At 42.5% G+C, this 18,613-nt stretch overlaps 1 protein-coding gene across 2 annotated transcripts in view; it reads left to right on the top strand.

The window, feature by feature from the left end:
- Positions 1 to 4,625: 4,625 nt before the first annotated feature.
- The window catches only part of MAP3K21 (mitogen-activated protein kinase kinase kinase 21), a 61,323-nt gene continuing 47,335 nt past the window's right edge, over positions 4,626 to 18,613 (top strand). For both annotated transcript variants that reach the window (XR_007773827.1, XM_050949036.1), the window contains exon 1: positions 4,626 to 5,421. Coding sequence is in view for 1 of the 2 variants with exons in the window: in XM_050949036.1 (XP_050804993.1) it covers positions 4,626 to 5,421 (796 nt within the window). In the remaining variant the exon portion in view is untranslated. The remainder of the gene's footprint in view (positions 5,422 to 18,613) is intronic.

The following is an 18,613-nucleotide window of genomic DNA, read 5'->3' as shown; positions in this document are numbered from 1 at the left end:
AATAAGGCCTGAAGCCACACATTGAACTAAGAGGATAAAACAAGTGTTGAATAGCTAGCTATCCACTGAAGGAGCAGTTTCTGTGGGGGAAAAAAATAGTATGTGGTCATTGAAATTACTAACTGCGTCATCATGCATATGCACCAAGAGCTGAATTAAGGTTGTAAAGGAATCTTGGTTTCACCTAACCTTTGGGCACTTGACTTTGCAACTGTATTGTTCTTTTTATGTAGGTTTAGGGTTTGTTTGTTTGGTTTTTTGGGGGGGGGAGAGTTGTTTTAGATATACTGTAATATATTTACCCTGGAAAAGGGGTTTTGTAATTGCCAGTGAAGAGATTTCATAAGGATATTTGCTGAGGATGCAATGCAGATATACAATCTTATATTCCAAAATCAATTTAGCACTGCTGCTAAAACACCTGGGCATTCCTACAGAGAAAGCTAGCTGAAGAGAGCAAGAAGCTCCAATTCTTGAATTGGTTGTGTTTGCTTAAAGAAAAATCCACTAGAGGGAGCCATTAGAGAATTTATATGCATGTATTTTATTTTTTTAAAATATAACATTTTTTATTACCATAGCACCTCCAAGCCCTACACATGGATCAGGCCTCCCTTGTGCTAGGTGCTGTATAAACCCAGAACAAAAAAAATATTTATACTTGTGCCACAGTGGGGAAGTGAAACACATTCCACAGTTTATCAGTCATTGTGGCTTATGACAGATACTACATAAAATACAGTATGGAATTTGTTCATATGGCTGAATGTTTCTATTACATTTATAGCTTTTATAATGCCAAGCAAATATTCAGATAGAGACTATATTCATAACACTCCCATGAATGGCTGCAAATCTCTTTTATATAAGAAAAGGGGAAGAGAGCTGATAAAGACATACTGAGTTTTGATCATTTGACTTGTAGATAATGTTTTATTAAAAATACATTTTAATAAAAAATTATCTACAACTTTGTTGTCTTTCTGCAGAACTATCCAGGAGCACTGGGGTTGCCCATCAGGTACTAAAGGAGATGGTGACTTTCAATAAATGGTGGCAAATAAGTAAATCCTCTTTATCTGGAAGAAGTCAGTGGACCTGACTGGCAGTTGGGTCCAGAGGGCAGAGTCCTTGTTCTTAGGAAAGGCAGCTATAGGACATACATATAAAGAGGACCTGTGAGGTGTGGTTTAGGCTGTTGTTCACATGTGAAGCAGCTTGCTAGTGAGAACTGCTACACTGGTGTAGGAGGACAATGTGGAGCCCCCTCCCTGTGGAATTGAAACCTGGCAGGTAGGACCAACAACAATACCTAATAGATTAAAGAACTAGAGGATGCACCCCAGACAGTCCTGAGGGACCCTATCCTCTTGGGGGCTGCCCTCAACTAGCCAAATTAGGAACTATTCTGTTAATAACTATCTTTTAAAACTGCTGATATATTTACAGTTTTTTCCCTGTGAGTAAATAGTCTTTGTCTGAGTGCTTTTGGGAATCCATCAAGTGCTACAACCTATAGAGACTTCAGTACTTAACATGTCATGTGTACACTTGAGAAGTTATCAACTCTTTTAAAAAGGTATAATGTACACAGCACTCCAGTAGTCCCGCTATCTGGGGAGAGTGAACTCTTATTGACATTCTAATAAGAGGTTTGAAAAGATTCTTTTTAATTTGGAAGAGGGGTACTGGACTCTGAGGTACTGCAACCACTCTGTTAAATTCAGCACAATTACAGAAGAATGTTAAGGGTTACTTACATGATCCATTGTCTATAGCCAAGCTCTAAGATAGAACTGCATTTGCTCCAATCCCTCAGAAAGAGACAAACACCTACAAGATCTCTATCAAGCATTCTTACAACACCCAGCTGCTGAAGTGAAGAAACAGACTGACAGAGCCAGAAGAGTACCCAGAATTCACCTACTACAGGATTGGCCCAACAAAGAAAGTAACAGAATGCCCGTAGCCATCATCTTCAGCCCCCAACTAAAACCTCTCCAGCACATCATCAAGGATCTACAACCTATCCTGAAAGATGATCCCTCACTCTCACAGATCTTGGGAGACAGGCCAGTCCTCGCCTACAGACAGCCCCTCAACCTGAAGCAAATACTCATCAGCAACCACACAAAAACATTTACCCAGAAACCTATCCTTGCAACAAAGTCCATTGCCAACTCCATCCATATATCTATCTATTCAGGGGACACCATCATAGGACCTAATTACATCAGCCACACTATCAGAGGCTCTTTCACCAGCACGTCTACCAGTGTGATATATTCCATCATGTACCAGCAATGCCCCTCTGCCATATACATTGGCCAAACCAGACAGACAGTCTCTACACAAAAGAATAAATGGACACCAATCAAATATCAAGAATTCTAATATTTGTGACAAAGTTCCTCCTCTACTTTGGTGGGTCCTGCACTTATTGGAAGATTTGCTCACCTCAGTGATCTTCACCTCTGGTGGAACCCACAGTCTGGATCAACTCCTCCTGTGTCTGATCAGGAGTTGGGAGGTTTCGGGGGAACCCGGGCCCACCCTCTACTCCAGGTTCCAGTCCAGGGCCCTGTGGATCACAGCTTCCTACAGTGTCTCCTGTAACAGCTGCATAACAGCTACAACTCCCTAGGCTACTTCCCCATGACCTCCTCCAAACACCTTCTTTGTCCTCACCACAGGACCTTCCTCCTGGTGTCAGATAATGCTTGTACTCCTCAATCCTCCAGGAGTACATACTCTCACCTCTTACTCCCAGATCCTCACATGCACACTTCACTGACTAACTGGGAGGCTTTTAACTAGTTCCAGCCAGCCCTTGATTGGCTTCAAGTGTCCCAATCAATGTAGCTATCTTAATTGACCCCAGGTGTCTTGATTAACCTGGAGCAACTGTCATTTGGTTACCACGGTACCAGGGATTTGTTTAGCCTGTGGCTAACATACCTGTTCCTCACTACTTTACTGGGCTATCTGGCCTTGCCCCATCACACATTGAAAAACCAGTCGGAGAACACTTCAACCTTCCTGGACACTCAATTACAGACCTAAAAGTTGCAATTCTTCAACCAAAAAAAACTTCAAAAACAGACTCCAATGAGAAACTGCAGAATTGGAATTAATTTACAAACTTGATACCATTAAATTAGGCTTGAATAAAGACTGTGTAATGACCCATCCACTCCCAAACTACAAACTATTTCCCCATGCTAATTTTTCCCCCTACTGTTACTCACACCTTCTTGTCAACTGTTGGAAATGGGCCATCCTGATTATCACTGCAAAAGTTTTTTTTCTCCTGCTGATAATAGCCCACCTTAACTTATTACTCTCCTTATAGTTAGGATGGCAACACCCATTTTTTTCCATCTCCCGTCTATGTATATCTTCCTACTGTATTTTCCACTGCATGCATCTGATGAAGTGGGTTTTAGCCCACAAAAGCTTATGCTCAAATAAATTTGTTAGTCTCTAAGGTGCCACAAGTACTCCTGTTCTTTTTACAAGATTGTGCACTTGTTCTTTTTAATGTATTTTAATGCTAGATTGCCTTGCACCTTTCCCCTTTAGTCCTTCACTCCAGTTTTTTGTTTCTTTTACTGTCTGATTTGCATCATTATAATTTGCATTATTTTCTTCCCATAATTTTTTCCTCCAGTTTCCTTAATCTCTTCCCTGATAGCCTTGTCTACTACATTTTTTTCACTACATTTTCTTACCATAGGTAAGAATGGTGGGAATGCTAGTGTAGGCCATGAACAGTAGCCAGCATTTTAACCACCATGTTGGTTAGAGCTGGTCTGAGTAGATATAGATGACACCATAGTTAAAACAAACTGCAAACTGTCCACATTAATGATCTGCAACAAGTGGGAGCAATAAGGGGAAATTGTAAGGGGTGGGAGGAAAGAAAGCAATGCAGCCAGGGCCTAATTCACATGCTTACATACTGGCACGCCCCTCTCTCTCTGCCCCGTTACTCACGCCTTAGCACCGCTGTGCCCAGGCTTGTCTAGTCTCCCTCTGGCAGGGAAAGAGAGTCCCTCGTCAGCTTGGTTTGAATGCAAAGTGTTTGCTAAGTCTCTCCCCCAGGGCTGGAGGACGGACTTTGCCTTGTGTTGCACTAACACCTTCCCGCGCGCTCTCCCGGCGCGGTTGGCCCGACTCACCCACAGTGGGGCCCTGCCCCCAGGGCGCACTGGCCTATCTGCGGAAGAAGCGAGCACGGCACCTGCACCTGCTTTTGACCCGCCCCTCGCCTCTCCCCGTGGATCACGTGTCCCAGACTGGCCAATCCGGCGCGGTCGAGGGCGGACGTAGGCCCCGCTGGGCTGGGTGTCTGGAGCAGCTCTGGCCGGGGTGGCGCGGCCGGTGCTGGCCCCATGAAACTGCGGGCAGGGGCGGAGCAGAGACCGGCCTGGGCTTGCCCTGTTACCCCCCGCAGGCTTGGCCGCTCTAGCTGTGGGTCGCCCCCGGCCGCTCAGCGGGGCTCGCCCCACGCCGCCCGCAGGTGCGATTAGCGCGGCAGGTGAGGATGAGCTTCCCCGGCGGCGCCTCCGGCTCTCCCGGATGCCGCGGCTGAGGCTGCTGCGGCCCGTGCCCCGGTCCCTGCCATGGCTCTGCTGGGCTCCGGGGCGGCGGCCCAGGGCTCCTCGGCGGGCGGCGGCGGCCCGTCCTGCCCGCTCTGGACCGCGCTGTACGACTACGAGGCGAACGGGGAGGACGAGCTGAGCCTGCGGCGGGGCGACGTGGTCGAGGTGCTGTCCAAGGATGCGGCCGTCTCGGGGGACGATGGCTGGTGGGCGGGCAAAATCCGCCACCGCCTCGGCATCTTCCCGGCCAACTACGTGACTTACCAGCCGGGCCGGTACCCGCGCCAGCAGGAGCAGGGCGGGCGGCCGGCCCCGAGCCCGGCTCCGCAGGACTGGCGGGCCGGAGGCGGGGGAGACCAGCCTGGCTCCCTAGCCCAGATCGACTTCCAGCATCTGGAGCTGCAGGAGATCATCGGCGTGGGGGGCTTCGGCAAAGTGTATCGGGCCACCTGGCGGGGCCAGGAAGTGGCGGTGAAAGCGGCCCGGCAGGACCCCGATGAAGACATCATGGCCACAGCTGAGAGCGTGAGGCAGGAGGCCAAGCTCTTCTCCATGCTAAAGCATCCCAACATCATCGAGCTGCACGGAGTCTGCCTGCGGGAGCCCAACCTCTGCCTGGTGATGGAGTTTGCGAGGGGAGGCTCCCTCAATAGAGCCCTGGCAGGGGCAGCTACCACCGGCGGGGGGAGCCGTTGGGGCCGCCGCGTACCCCCGCACATCCTGGTGAATTGGGCAGTGCAGATAGCCCGCGGGATGCTCTACCTGCACGAGGAAGCTATCGTCCCCATCCTACACCGAGACCTCAAATCGAGCAACAGTAAGTCTTCTAAACGACTTCTCTTTTAAGAGGGTATTTTAACTATGTCCTTAGTGTGTTTTAACCGTGTTTTTTATTATGATCAGCAAAAGAGAGGAGGCTGCTGTATAAATCAGATTTATGGAGTGAGCCGGACATGGCCTGTTAGAGCTATACATTTGTCACAGGCTCCTGGATGTGGACAGCTGGAATGAAGGAGCAAACACGTGAAACTTTGACTTACACATTGTGCCTGTAATTGTGACTTTTTGTAACCAGTTAGACATGTTGATCTTAACTGGCTACAAGTTCAGTTGGTGTCCACAAACCAACTTATTGCGATTGTGTTGGTGTATCTGCACCCACTGTGTTGCTTAGGTTACATTATATTGTTTTCTGGGAAAATCTGGGCAGCTAGCCTGTGGTACCTCAGCGAGGCATAACATGCCCTCCCCTCTCCAAGTAGGTCCTGTGGTAATACATTTGGGGATATCCTTCTGTACAGAGAGTTAGAGAGGAGGATGACGACTGGTTAAAACCATAAACTTGACCCCATTAGGAAGTGCTATATTGAAATAAGTGTTTGCTTATTTGCTACTGGAAGACAGTCTTGTGGCAGTGTGAGCTTCTGGCAAGAGTGACATGGTTGGTTGGTTGTCTTGGTTACTGACTAGTCATGATATGTAAGCCAACCATATCACTAAATAGGTAGAATCTCTGTTAAAAATTAGCACAGAGTTTATATACCTAATTGTAACACAGAGAGCAAAGTCCTATCTTCCTAGACAGAAACTTAAAAAACCTGAGTAAAATAGCAGACTCATAATATACATTCTTCCTTGTCTGTTCTGTGGTTATAAAACACTCTACAATAAAATATATTTTTCAAAGTCTCTTATTTTGTGCTCTCCACCCCTATTTTTCTATTAATTAAAGATTTAATGATGGTGACTCGCATGATATTTGACTTCTATCATACTTTTTTCATTAACATGATTTAGTGCTGATGACTGGTGTCAGATTAATGGACATGAGATTCTAGTTCTTTCATGTCAAAAAAAAAAAAAAAAAAGCAGTGAGATGGTGGCAGTAGAAGTTCCTCTGCTCTTAATATAGAAAACCACCTGAAGGAGTGAGAGGGAGCTCAGTTTTTTTGCCTAGTGAATCCTTGATCTTTCTGCAGGAGTTGCTAAAGCTGCTGGTATTTTAGATCCTTTTGTCGTATGAGTGCTGGTCCCCTAGAAACTGGATTTAGACCAACAACACTTGGTTTTTACTATCCTAGGACATGTTTGAATTAGTGATCTAATGGTGAAAAGCTGTGTTCTTTTGGTTAATGTCATTTTAAGTTTTTGGGGCTCTGTCTATGCTAGCATTTTTTACTTTAATATTTCACACTAGTAGTTTCACCAGAGGGGGATAGTGAGGGGAGTTTTTCTTGCAGACAAGAGGTTTACACTGTTTAGACTTGCTCTGAATGGAGTGATTAAAATGTTAGTGACTGTTGGCACCTTATCTACACTGCTCATGTTGCAACCAGTGGTGATAAATTCTAGCTTTCATTTTAGATTTAACATTATAAAAACACTCATAGAAAAGCTCCGAGCACCGTGACAAAAATACTTAAAATAACCACCCATCAGCATTAATACCAATGTAAAAATAGTTCATCAGCTTTAAATAATCATACAGAAGTAACAATTTAGTTCAACTAACAAACAGTACAAATGGAAAAAAGCATCAGAAAAATCTTTGTACCCAAATCATACCCAGAAACATACCCTCATCTTTCTCTAGAAGACCTACCAAACCAAGACTTTTGCAGGTCATCAACTTTGGGTTGTTTTGGACCAAGATGGGGACCAAGTTCAGAGTCCTGGGGCCCTCCGTGAGAACACTCAGCTGATAGTCTTCTCTTGTTTTAGCAAAGGGGATCCAGCTTCAATGCTTCTAGTGATTGCAATTGCTGTGGTATGTCACAAGGAAAGAAGTGGTTCCTCCAGTAGGCTGTTGAGGGTTTTATAGGTCATAGCCAACACTTTAAATGCTACTAAAAGAACAATAGGCCACCTATATCATGACTCATTCAACAAGTGAGCTGTTGCATCTTCAGTCTGTGAATGGTTTTAAGCTTTAGCCCTGTGCAGAGGGCATTGGAATAGATTAGACATTTTAAGATGAGAGGCATAGCTAGATTGCAAGGTCCACATCTGAAAGAGGTCACAACATTCTGGCCAGGTGTGGTTGTTAAAAAGATGACTTGATTACTGTTCTAACATCAGCCTGGTGGGGGAGGTCCTGAGATCTCCACCAGGTTGTGAATTCAAGTGCTAGTCGATGCATTTCCTCAATAATAAGGGTTGATATAATCTCCAGAATCCTTTCTGGTTGCTTCTTCCAACCAACCATCATCATTTCTGTCTTGTATGGGTTGAGCTTCAACCAGCTCACTCTCATCTAATCTTAATCTCAATGAGACACTGGTTGAGACTCAGAACCATGTCATCATCTGAGTTGGATGTGATCAGCATAGTGAAAACACCACCCCCTATGCTCAGTACTGTCCTAATGGCCCTATATACATGTTTAATGTGGCGGGTGCAGGGTAGAATAGCACACTGCAGCTCCATTCACTTGAGTCCTTTGGGAAAAGGATCAGTTGTCCACAGCTACCTGTTGAAATCTTGCCAAAAAAATAAAAAGCTGCTAAAGGGCAACTGATCACTCCTGACAATGTTTGCAGGCTACTCAACAGCATCTTGTGATCAATGGTATCAAAAGTAGGCGATCTAATATAACCAGCATGGACATTCAGTCTACCAGAAGGAGATGGTCAATCACTGTATTCTGTCTGCCAGTGCTCGGTCTATACACAATTGAGAAGTGTGAAGATTATGAAAGGCATCTAAATACTTTGAGTTGTCTCATAGTTTGGGGAAAAAAATTAATGTAGCACAGCCTGGGAGTGTATCTAGGTACTTATTTACTGTATTAATGTGTACTCATTGTTTTGAAATATGTTCATGAAATGGATTACCTGAATCTGAAATTTGTCTGCCACTTTGATAGCATCCTCTTGTCCAATAATTGGTCCATCTGACTCAAAGTTTGGATTCTGCTCTATTCAGATAAGAGTTGGGTGGGGGGAAGAGGGAGGTTATTTATTGATTTCATAGAATCATAGACTTTAAGGTCTGAAGGGACCATTATGATCATCTAGTCTGACCTCCTGCACAATGCAGGCCACAGAATCTCACCCACCCACTCCTGTATCAAACTTGTGTCTGAGCCATTGAAGTCCTCAAATCATGGTTTAAAGACTTGAAGTTGCAGAGAATCTTCCAGCAAGTGACCCGTGCCCCACGCTGCGGAGGAAGGTGAAAAAAACCCAGGGCTTCTGCCAATCCACCCTGGAGGAAAATTCCTTCCTGACCCCAAATATGGTAGTCAGCTAAACCGTGAGCATGTGGGCAAGACTCACCAGCCAGACACCCAGGAAAGAATTCTCTGTAGTAACTCAGATCCCACCCCATCTAACATCCTGTCACAAGCCATTGGGCATTTTTATCGCTAGTAGTCAAAGACAAATTAATTGCCAAAATTAGGCTATCCCATCATACCATCCCTTCCATAAAATTATCAAGCTTAGTCTTGAAGCCAGATAGGTGTTTTGTCCCCACTGCTCCCCTTGGAAGGCTGTTCCAGAACACGTCACTCTTCTGATGGTTAGAAATTAGACGAAGGTTTCAAGTCTAAACTGATTTTGTACTATTTTCCTCAGTGGGAGCAGAATCTGACTTAAGACTCACTGACCTGTTCCCTACCTGGTGCAAGATGTTAATAATTTAAGATCAACAACCACAGTGCACACATGGAATATGCCCAAACAAGCATGTAAGTCATCTAATGTAGTTTGGGTCTTCTGGACAATACCTTTATAAGAGTACTATCTCACAGCTGCCAACCTAGAAGAAAAGAAAATCCTAGTTCATCAGGGCAGCAACAGTGAGAGCCAGAGCCATCCTTACCCATACGCAAAGTATGCAACTGTGTAGGGCACCAGGAAATTTGGAGCACCAAATTTCCTGGTGCCCTGTGCAGCTGCATGCTGCTCCAGCCCCTGCTCCGCCTCCTCCCCATAGCCCTGGCCCCAGCTCCGCCTCTTCCTGTCCCTGCCCCAACCCCACTCCCCTGAGGACTGCAGCAGGGCTGGGCCTGCACTCACCAGCAGTGGGAAGTGCAGCTGTCTGGCCCCAGCCACACCACCAATGAGTGCTGGAGAGTGGTTTCTCCTTGCTCCCCTCCCCCCGGCAGAGGCATGGGGCAGCTCCCCAGAATGCTCTCACCAGAGCTGTCCCTAGCTAATGAGATTTTTTGCAGAATGAGTATAAAGGCAGGCTAGCTTTGTGTAAACTTCCTCAAACCAGTGTCCATGGGGAGGGAAGCCAGTGGCATGTACTTTTCTTTATCCCCAGATGAGAAGGAAAGTTGGGAGGTGCCAGATCTGTCATTTTCCATCCCTGTGATGACAGAGAAAACTAGCAGGGAGAAAACTCCTCCTGTAGTGGGGGGAATAAAGGAATGTAGATTTATTTTGAGGGGAGGGACCTTTGTTTCCTCTTACCTGTTTTGAATGTGATGCTGTCAGTTTCACTTGTTCCCCTTATTCTCTGAGGAAAAGGTAGTTAGGACTTACCAGATGGATTTAGCTGGCAGATATCAGTACAGGATATCACTTCATATGGGAAGGCTCTGAGCACCGTAATCTCTCTATATAGGATCCATCTCTTCTATTTGTTGTGTTCTTGTTTCATGCAACTTGTGAAGAAACAGAAGGAGAGGATGTTCACAGGAAGCTGAGCTCCCAGAAGCATGAGTGAAGGGTACACTTTTAGCTGGGGTGAGGAGGTGGGAGAGGCATGCACAGCTGTGCTCCCCCATGTCCCCTCTTTCACACTTAAAGGTGTCATCACAAAAATACATAACAGATGTCCACTTTTGAATACCACATTTTTACTTTTAAAATATAGATGTAACATTTATCAATTTTCATGTATGCATTGTATATTTTGCAGTCTTCATGACCCACATCGATGGCAGTAATGAAGGAAGAGGTGTTTGGAAAGGAACATGGTCCACCTCTGAGTGGCTTGCAGGATCTCTTGTCACTAAGCAATTCCAAACTTTAGTATTAATCTAAAGAAATTCCAAGGCAAAAAAAAGTAATCAAGATTGAAAGGAGGATTTTACCTTCCTTTATCTGATGCATCTGCCTAAAGAATCCCGAGGAAATCATTGTAGTTTCTCAAAACATAAATAAGTTGAGAAATTATAAATTCACGTTCCACTTAAGAAAAAGAAAATGTTCAAAACTGTGCAATTACTTACCTGTACATCCTTAATTGTGTCCTTGGGGTACAATCTGAAATCAATCAGACACTCAAGTCTTCTTTAACTATCATATGGGTTTGTTACTATTAAAGTAATGTATTGTCTTATTGTTGCTGTTTGACTTAATGAAACTGATGGTTGAATGTTTATCTAAGAGTTTCTGGTTCACAGTTATAATACTGAAGAAAGAGTTAAAGGTGTTTTGGTGACCATAACTGTTTGGTTTTTTTTGTTTTAAATATTTAACTCTCTCTTTAAATAGTCAAACATTTACTTCTGAACAAGGGCACCAAATTAAATGAGAGGGCTAGGGAGATTTGGGTTAACTTGAGCCGTTGGCAGTCTTTCCAGGATCTTGTCTAGATTAGGATTCTATATTGTATGTTAGCGAACACCTATTAGCCTGCACTTTCCAAATGCTACTTTAATTCCAGTACCTGATTTTAGAACATTCAGTGCCTCCAGCTGGAAAAAACAAGTTCCACATCCTGAATGCATGTGTTAATACCTGCAGGAAACTTTCCATGGAAACTCAGAGTACAGTAGTTCATAATTTTAAAGGAATCGCACACAAAGTGAACAGTGAAACAACAGAAAGTGGACTGTCTATCTGATGTGGCTTTATTTGAATTAAGAAGGGAATAGCAAAACTGAAAATAGGAAACTGTGTTTTTAAAAGCTGAATAAACAACTGTGATGTAAGTAGATTAACGCTATAGTACCCATACAAATAGCATTCTCATGCACTTATTGAATGCTGTTATGTAGAATATGCTGAGGATCTCCCTCTCCACCCCACCCCCCAAATGCACAGAAGTTGGCTGTTTTAGAGATATTGAAGGGCTTGTTGTCATGGTTAAGAGGCACCAGAAAGGGATAGTGAGAAGGTGTCCAAGACAGTAGGACAGAGGTGCCTCAGGAACCAGGGTGGGGGTACTGGTGAGGCTGCACAGCCTGCACTCATTAAACTGCTGTCAGCTGTTAACCAAATCACTCTCTTGTTACTTTGCTCCTGACTGAGATAGGGCCCTGCTGCTCATGAGCAAGGCAAAAATCAAACAATCTTTCCTAGAGTTTCTCTGAGGTCCTTCCCAGCAAGACCACTCAAATTATGGTGGAGTGTACTATTAAAATAACAGAGAGAGAGGTTATTCCAGTCAGCAGATGATACTGAAATCTTGCAAAGACTTCTGTTCCCCTGGAGTTTCTTTTCAACCCTCTGAACTCAGGATTGTTTCTCTTCAGCTTTTCTTTCTTTGTCTTCTCCTTATGGAGAAAAATTCTTGGCTTTTGACAAGTCCTAGATTAATCTATATGAGCTATACTTTTCAGAACCATGAGCTCTCCTTAGTATGACAATTAGAGACAAACCCATAGCTTCATTCAGAAAATGTTGGGGACAGTTTTTCCATCCTGGAGTCACTGGGCAGTGTGGGTCTATGTTTTCATGTGATCTCCCTTGGCTTTGTGAGAGTTGGGAGGAGGGAGAGAGACTGCAGCGTTAAATTCTGTCGCTCAGTTTGCCCATCTATAACATGGGGGTAACGCTTGCCCATCTTGAAGTGCTTTGAGATCTATGGAAAAAAGGAGATATGTAAGTGGAAAGTAGTAGTATTGTCCATCTTGCAGCAAACTTTTCAGAATGCTGTGCTAGCATAGAACAATACTTGCAAACTTTAGTTGGTGTCATCTCTCCCTAATGACTTCCAAAGTAAGCCTTTCCTAAGGGAATAGGGTCTGTTTGCCACCTTTATCTATGTATCTTTTGTAAAATGAGGTCACGCTTTGTTTCTTACCTTGTATTTCTTTTGTACCGTTTTTCTTCTTCTTTCTTTTTTTGTGGTTGATTATACTCTCACATCAAGGTCTTGATTCTCCACACACCCCAAGGTTCTGAGCACCTGACATTCCCATGTTCTTGTGTGGGAGGCCCACATGCTCAGCACCACTTAAAAACACTGCTCTACAGCCAAAATGCTTCTGAAATAAATGTAGTTCAGCTTTACTAATTCTGGGTCACTGAGAACAAAAATGATGCTTAAAATTGTTGATTGGCTCTAGTTTTCAAGATATGCTATTGGGTCAGTATATACGACCCTTGACTTGGGAATGGCGGAGGATAAGTGAGTTATAAAGGGAACGGATCTCAATTTAAACCAGAAATGACTAAAATACATCTTTGACTGGATCTATGAATAAATCTATGACTGGGTTTGGACAGTACTTGCTTTTTAGGCAAAACAATGAATGCTGCAGTCTGAAGCTGGTATTGCGTCATACATGATATGAATTGCATCACGTTATTCCTAGAAGTCATGGATGATGCAATCATAAGGAAGCTTACATCACTCTGCTGAACAAATTGCCCTATATCAGCTCTAGAAATCATACAGTGTCGTGCTCTCTTATTTGTCAGTGTTTGATTTTGCAAAGGGACACATTTCTGTTTAGCCAAAGTGAGCAGAGATGCCTGGTACTTGTGTGAACAGTGCAGATAACTTCTGCTATGTTTGTGGTGAAGTGACTTTTGCATCACAAAAGCACAGTATAACCACTATGGTTAAGAGAGCCTATCACCTTTCTTTTGGCTGCAAAATTGGAGCTCAGGACAAGAGGTGGGCCCCACACATATGCTGCAACACTTGTGCAACAAATCTTCGCCAGTGGTTGAACAGGAAAAGGAGATCTATGCCTTTTGCAGTGCCAATGATTTGGAGAGAGCCAACAGATCATACTAGCAATTGTTACTTCTGCATGGTGCCTCCAGTTGGGAAAGGCACAGTCCATTTTTTCTTGACACACATTATCCAAACATTCCATCAGCTATACGCCCAGTACCCCACGGTGAAGGACTGCCGGTTCCTGATGCACCAGAATCATTCTCACTTGAGTCAGATGAGGAAGAGGAAGAGGATGAAACTTCTGGTCCTGAACCATCAATGTCACAGGACCCCCATTTTCTCCCATCCTCCTCCTCTGAACCACACCTCCTAACACAATGTTTAATGTTGTTGTTTTTCATTCAGTGGCTCTCTTTTGGAAATATACCTATTTTATTAGTTCTATGCAATACAGTGTTTGTGTATAAAGTCCTTAACCTTCCAAAGAGTGAATAATAATCAAGTTATGTCATATGTGGGTTGAAAACCTAACCTATTGAGCCAAAGCTATTAACTTTGATTTGCCTCCTCTGAATGTGTTAACTCTAACAAGTGGAAAAAAAATTAAAAATCCCGTACACAAACTTCTTTAAATTAGAGTTAAGGTTGGTCTGATACGTTTCCTTATAATGCAAATACCAAAAGCCAGGAACTCATACATTAAAGGCAACACCTAGTACAAACTGAATTTTCAAGCATTAGTCCACTACAGTCACAACACTCCACCATTCTACAACACTAATGCCTTCTCTGACATATGCAGTTTCATTTCAACAGGACTCATTCAGCCCAACAAACAGCTGACAAGCAACCTGAAATACACAGCTTTAACTCTGACCTATTCATTTATTTTGTTAAAGATTGTGATTTGCGTCTTTGCATCCCTGAACAGCGATTGGTTCTTTCAAAAATGTAGTCATGACCTAGTTTTTCCCTTGACCCTACTTGCCTCTCCAACAGCTTCCCCGTCTTTCTTGTTACATTTTAATTATTATTTTATATCTTCCATCTTACTTAAGTGAGCTGTTTTACAGCTGTTCTTTTGAGTTCCTTTTTTCCAAATTCCATCTTGAATTCCCTCCAGTCAAGTTTCTCCACTGGAAATCTTGGAGAGGGCAGGTTCTGTGACCTTTTCGAGGGCTAAAAACAGGGTTCAGTTCTAGCCCAAACATCGCATTAATTTTGACTGTTTTTTCCTCAAAGGAAAATATGTTTTGGAGCTTTTGATTGGTGATAGCCAAATTACTGCTATCCTAGTTGTAATGACATCAGTATTCTCGTGTGTGTGTGTGTGTGTGTGTGTGTGTGTACACACAAATAAAAAACATAACTTCATAATTTACCCCTTTTATACAAGGTCTCTAGAAATATTAGGCCAGATTTTAAAAAGTATTTATGTACCTAATGATGCAGATAGATGCCTAGTGGAATTTTCAGAAGTGCCTGTGTGTCTTAACTTCCATTGAAATTAACAGAAATAGACATCAAAAAAGAGCTTTTAAAACCTCGGGCCTCACACTTCTGAAGTGATATATATGCCAAAATAAAAGGAAAAATATGTTGCATGCTATTTAGGCCTATATATCATGTGGGAAGAAGAGGCTTTGTGTGGTGCTGGTAAACTTGAGAAAATCCAGCTTGATTTTCAGTTTTATGTTTTACTGTTTGGCATGAATGTGTTTGAGCACTGTTAGCTAGAACATAGAAATTCCATTAAAATTTTTACATAGACTTGTAAGAAGTAGAGAAGTAACATTAAGATTAACTTTGGAGCTTTAATACCAATTTATGGATTCTTGAAGAATCTAAAGGTTAAACTAAGGCCTTGTCTGCACTACAAAGTTGCAGCGCTGGTGAGGGGGTTACAGCGCTGCAACTTAGGATGTGTACACACCTGCAGGGCATTACCAGCGCTGCAACTCCCTGTTTGCAGCGCTGGCCGTACACCCGGTCGTGCCTCGGGTGTAGAGGATCCAGCACTGGATCACCAGCGCTGGTCATCAGGTGTAGACACTCACCAGCGTTTTTGTTGACCTCCATGGAATAAGCAGGTATCCCCGCGGTGTGCTCTGGCGTTCCCCGACCCCCGCTCCAAGCAGGTCTCCTTCCCCGCGGTGTGCAACAGTGCTGCAGCGTGGCCACATCTAACACCACTTGCAGCGCTGGTTGCTGTAAGTGTGGCCACTCTGCAGCGCTGGCCCTATACAGCTGTACTAATACAACTGTAACAACCAGCGCTGCAAAATTGTAGATGTAGATATACCCTAAGCTATTGGATTTTTTGGTTTGCAGACTGTCAGTTTCTTATCTCTCAAAATATTTTCAGCCTCTGTATAGCAGGGCTTGAACTGAAAATGGCTGTGTAAAATAAGTGTTTAAAATGTGTAGATGGGCACTTTGAATTATTATTCAGGGTACTGGGGCAAAGTTAAAAGCCTCTAGTCTTTCCTTCTTTCCAAAACTAATTCTAATGCCCTAAGTTAACAATGGCTCCAAAGAGTATATGCTTTTAAAAAAAAAAAAGTTTCATTTTTTCATTTTCTGAAGGTAGAATTAGCATGCATAGCAGCATAAAATTTGATGGAGTCTCTCATCAAATTTGATGGATGAGCTATAATTACTTATTGTGGATCATAAGATGAGACAAATATTTTAACATGCTTGTTAAATACAAATTAACTTGTGGTGTATAAGGATAGTAACAAACTTCATGACTTTACCTAAGTTAAATTTCTGACTTCTTGAATGTTGGAAGTTGTGACTCTTGGGATTTCACCTAAATTCCATCATGTCTGCTTTCTTGCACCACACTTTCCTATACTTGAAACCTTATTCCTGCACCTGTAACTCAAAGTAAATACCAAAATTACATTTTACAGAAGTTTTAAAAATCTTTTTGTGGCATCCAACGCTAGTGTATTAAAACCCGGGGTAATATACACTAATATGAACAATTAAAGCATTTGAGTAAAATCATAAATAAAATCTTCTCCCTCCCCCTAAAAGTCTCTTGCCAAGTTGATGCTTCTGTGTTTAGGGTCATAGCTCCAGTTAAATCAGCCCCAGACGTGCCAATGTTGGCAGCATAATCGGGCTTTGTTCTCTTCCTGGCAACTGAAATCTATGTTTTGACAGGTGTGCTTTTAACTCAGGCCTGATAAGGCAGCCCCTCCCCTTTTGTTCCTCCTAAAACTGCAGTGGTAACTATTTCACCTCTGTAGTTCATTGTTTCATTCTCCCCCCCCCTCCCCCAATAATATTGGAAATTTGAAAAGAAGCTTCACATTTATTTTTGTATTCTTGGCTTGTCATTAAAACCAAACTGAAACACTGTTCTCTAGTCTAGAGTCGTCATAGTGATTAGTCAAGCATTTGTTGTAAATTAGGAAAGCCTAGGTCAGCTTAGAATGAGAAGAAAAGTTTGGTGTCTTTTTAAATTATCAAAGTATGTGATCTTTGTAGCTCTCTTAACTTTGCACTAAAGTATGTCCATACAGTACTTTGGGCCAAGATTCGGAAAAGCCAGTTGCCGAGAGCAAGCAGGAATTTTTCTATGGGACTATCATTAAATTCTGCAGAATTTTAAAAAATGAAATCTTGAAGTGTTTTAGTTCTTATTTTTGTGAGAGAATTTCCAGGTGTGAACAAAGCATAAACCAATGCAGTCTTGTTTTCTTAAATCTACAGAGTGGCAACTCCAATGTTGCTCTCACTCTTAGGGTAGTGGGGGGCTGGCTATTGCTGTTATGAGCAGGAGACACTGCAAGGGTAGTAGGAAGAGGGCCCCCTACCATTGGTCTTCAGGTTGGCTGTGGCCTCCCTGCTCTTTATTACAGTTGGTCAAAAAAACAGACACTTTTTTAAATGAAAAATGTCCTTTTTCAAGTAGTCAGATTTTTGACACATGATTGTAAAAGCTTATCAGCTGTACTCAGTGGGCTGCTCCTTGGTTTTGTGTGGATTGGGATCCAGTCAAGAGAGGAGAAAACCTCTACCACCTCCTGCCCTGAGACTCGATTTAGTGGGACAAGAAGCCCCTGCTGCAAGAGAACTGTATATTGGACAGCATACATTGATTTGTTTTGGAAGGGAATGCGTGTTCAAATAAGGGCATCTAGAATGAATGGTCAGTTGCTCTTTCTTTAATTTTGTACAAATTTAAAGAAATATATTAAAATCTTAGAAGTGATTACTACTGTTACAAGTAACATTTATGAGCATTTTATATTTGAATCTCCTTGCATCATATTCAGAATTTTTCCGCAGTTGCTGGGTCAAAGGCAGAGGCTAGAGGAAAGCTATGTTTAAAAACAAAATAGGAAAAGTGACTGGCTTTATTTAAAAAAAAAAAAAAAAAAGGAACAAGAGCTCATGGGTAATTGTATAATACTTGAAATAATTCTGAGTGAATTTGCTCAAAATTTTAAGTTGACAGTCTCTATTGGTGACTGCTGTCTGTATGATGCAAAAATCACAGTCAGTTTAGTACTGTAATGTTTGTTTAAACATGGAGTTTAAATAGAAAAACTAATCTTGAATAATCCATTCTTTTAAGAATTACAGAATGCTTACTATTTAAGGTTCTTGTAATAATAACTTGTCTAATGAGAGCTTTAACTCCTGCATTTAAATTGAGTATTTAAAATAGCAGGGTTTTGTGTCTACTTGTAGTGGCTTACCACTCAAGTTCACCCTCCTAGAGCAGGATTGAAATTTCTATCAAGCATTCTAGCACAGCATCAGCTAGAACACCTGTAAAGTAACTCGTAACTTCTTTAACTACAATATTTATCTCCTCGGCAATTTGTCTAAACTGTTTCATTCTCCCCACAATGGCCATGTGCCCTAAATTGCTGTTATAAATATTGCAACAGTGGAAGTGGAGGGAGAGTTGATGATGCAAGGTGTGTTCAACCTACAGTGTATGCTTCATGAATCTTTTCATATTGTTGTAATTTAGCTTTTCATTTCTCTTTCCCTTTCCAAGAAAAAAATCAGATGATTTAATTTTGCATTTTGAGTGCATTAATTGCTTTTGCCTGGTGCATTTTCCTTGTTTATAATGTTGCCTTTCTCTTATGAGATTAGTAGCATCTATGTCAGCTTTTTCAATCAAGGCCTTTTCATGACAGTTGTCATCAAGTTCTGTCTCTGCAGTTGGG

Source organism: Gopherus flavomarginatus, chromosome 4 (assembly GCF_025201925.1).
Source record: "Gopherus flavomarginatus isolate rGopFla2 chromosome 4, rGopFla2.mat.asm, whole genome shotgun sequence".
Taxonomy (NCBI): domain Eukaryota; kingdom Metazoa; phylum Chordata; order Testudines; family Testudinidae; genus Gopherus; species Gopherus flavomarginatus.
Note: the sequence above shows the minus strand (reverse complement) of the source record. Positions and strands in the feature narration are given on the sequence as shown.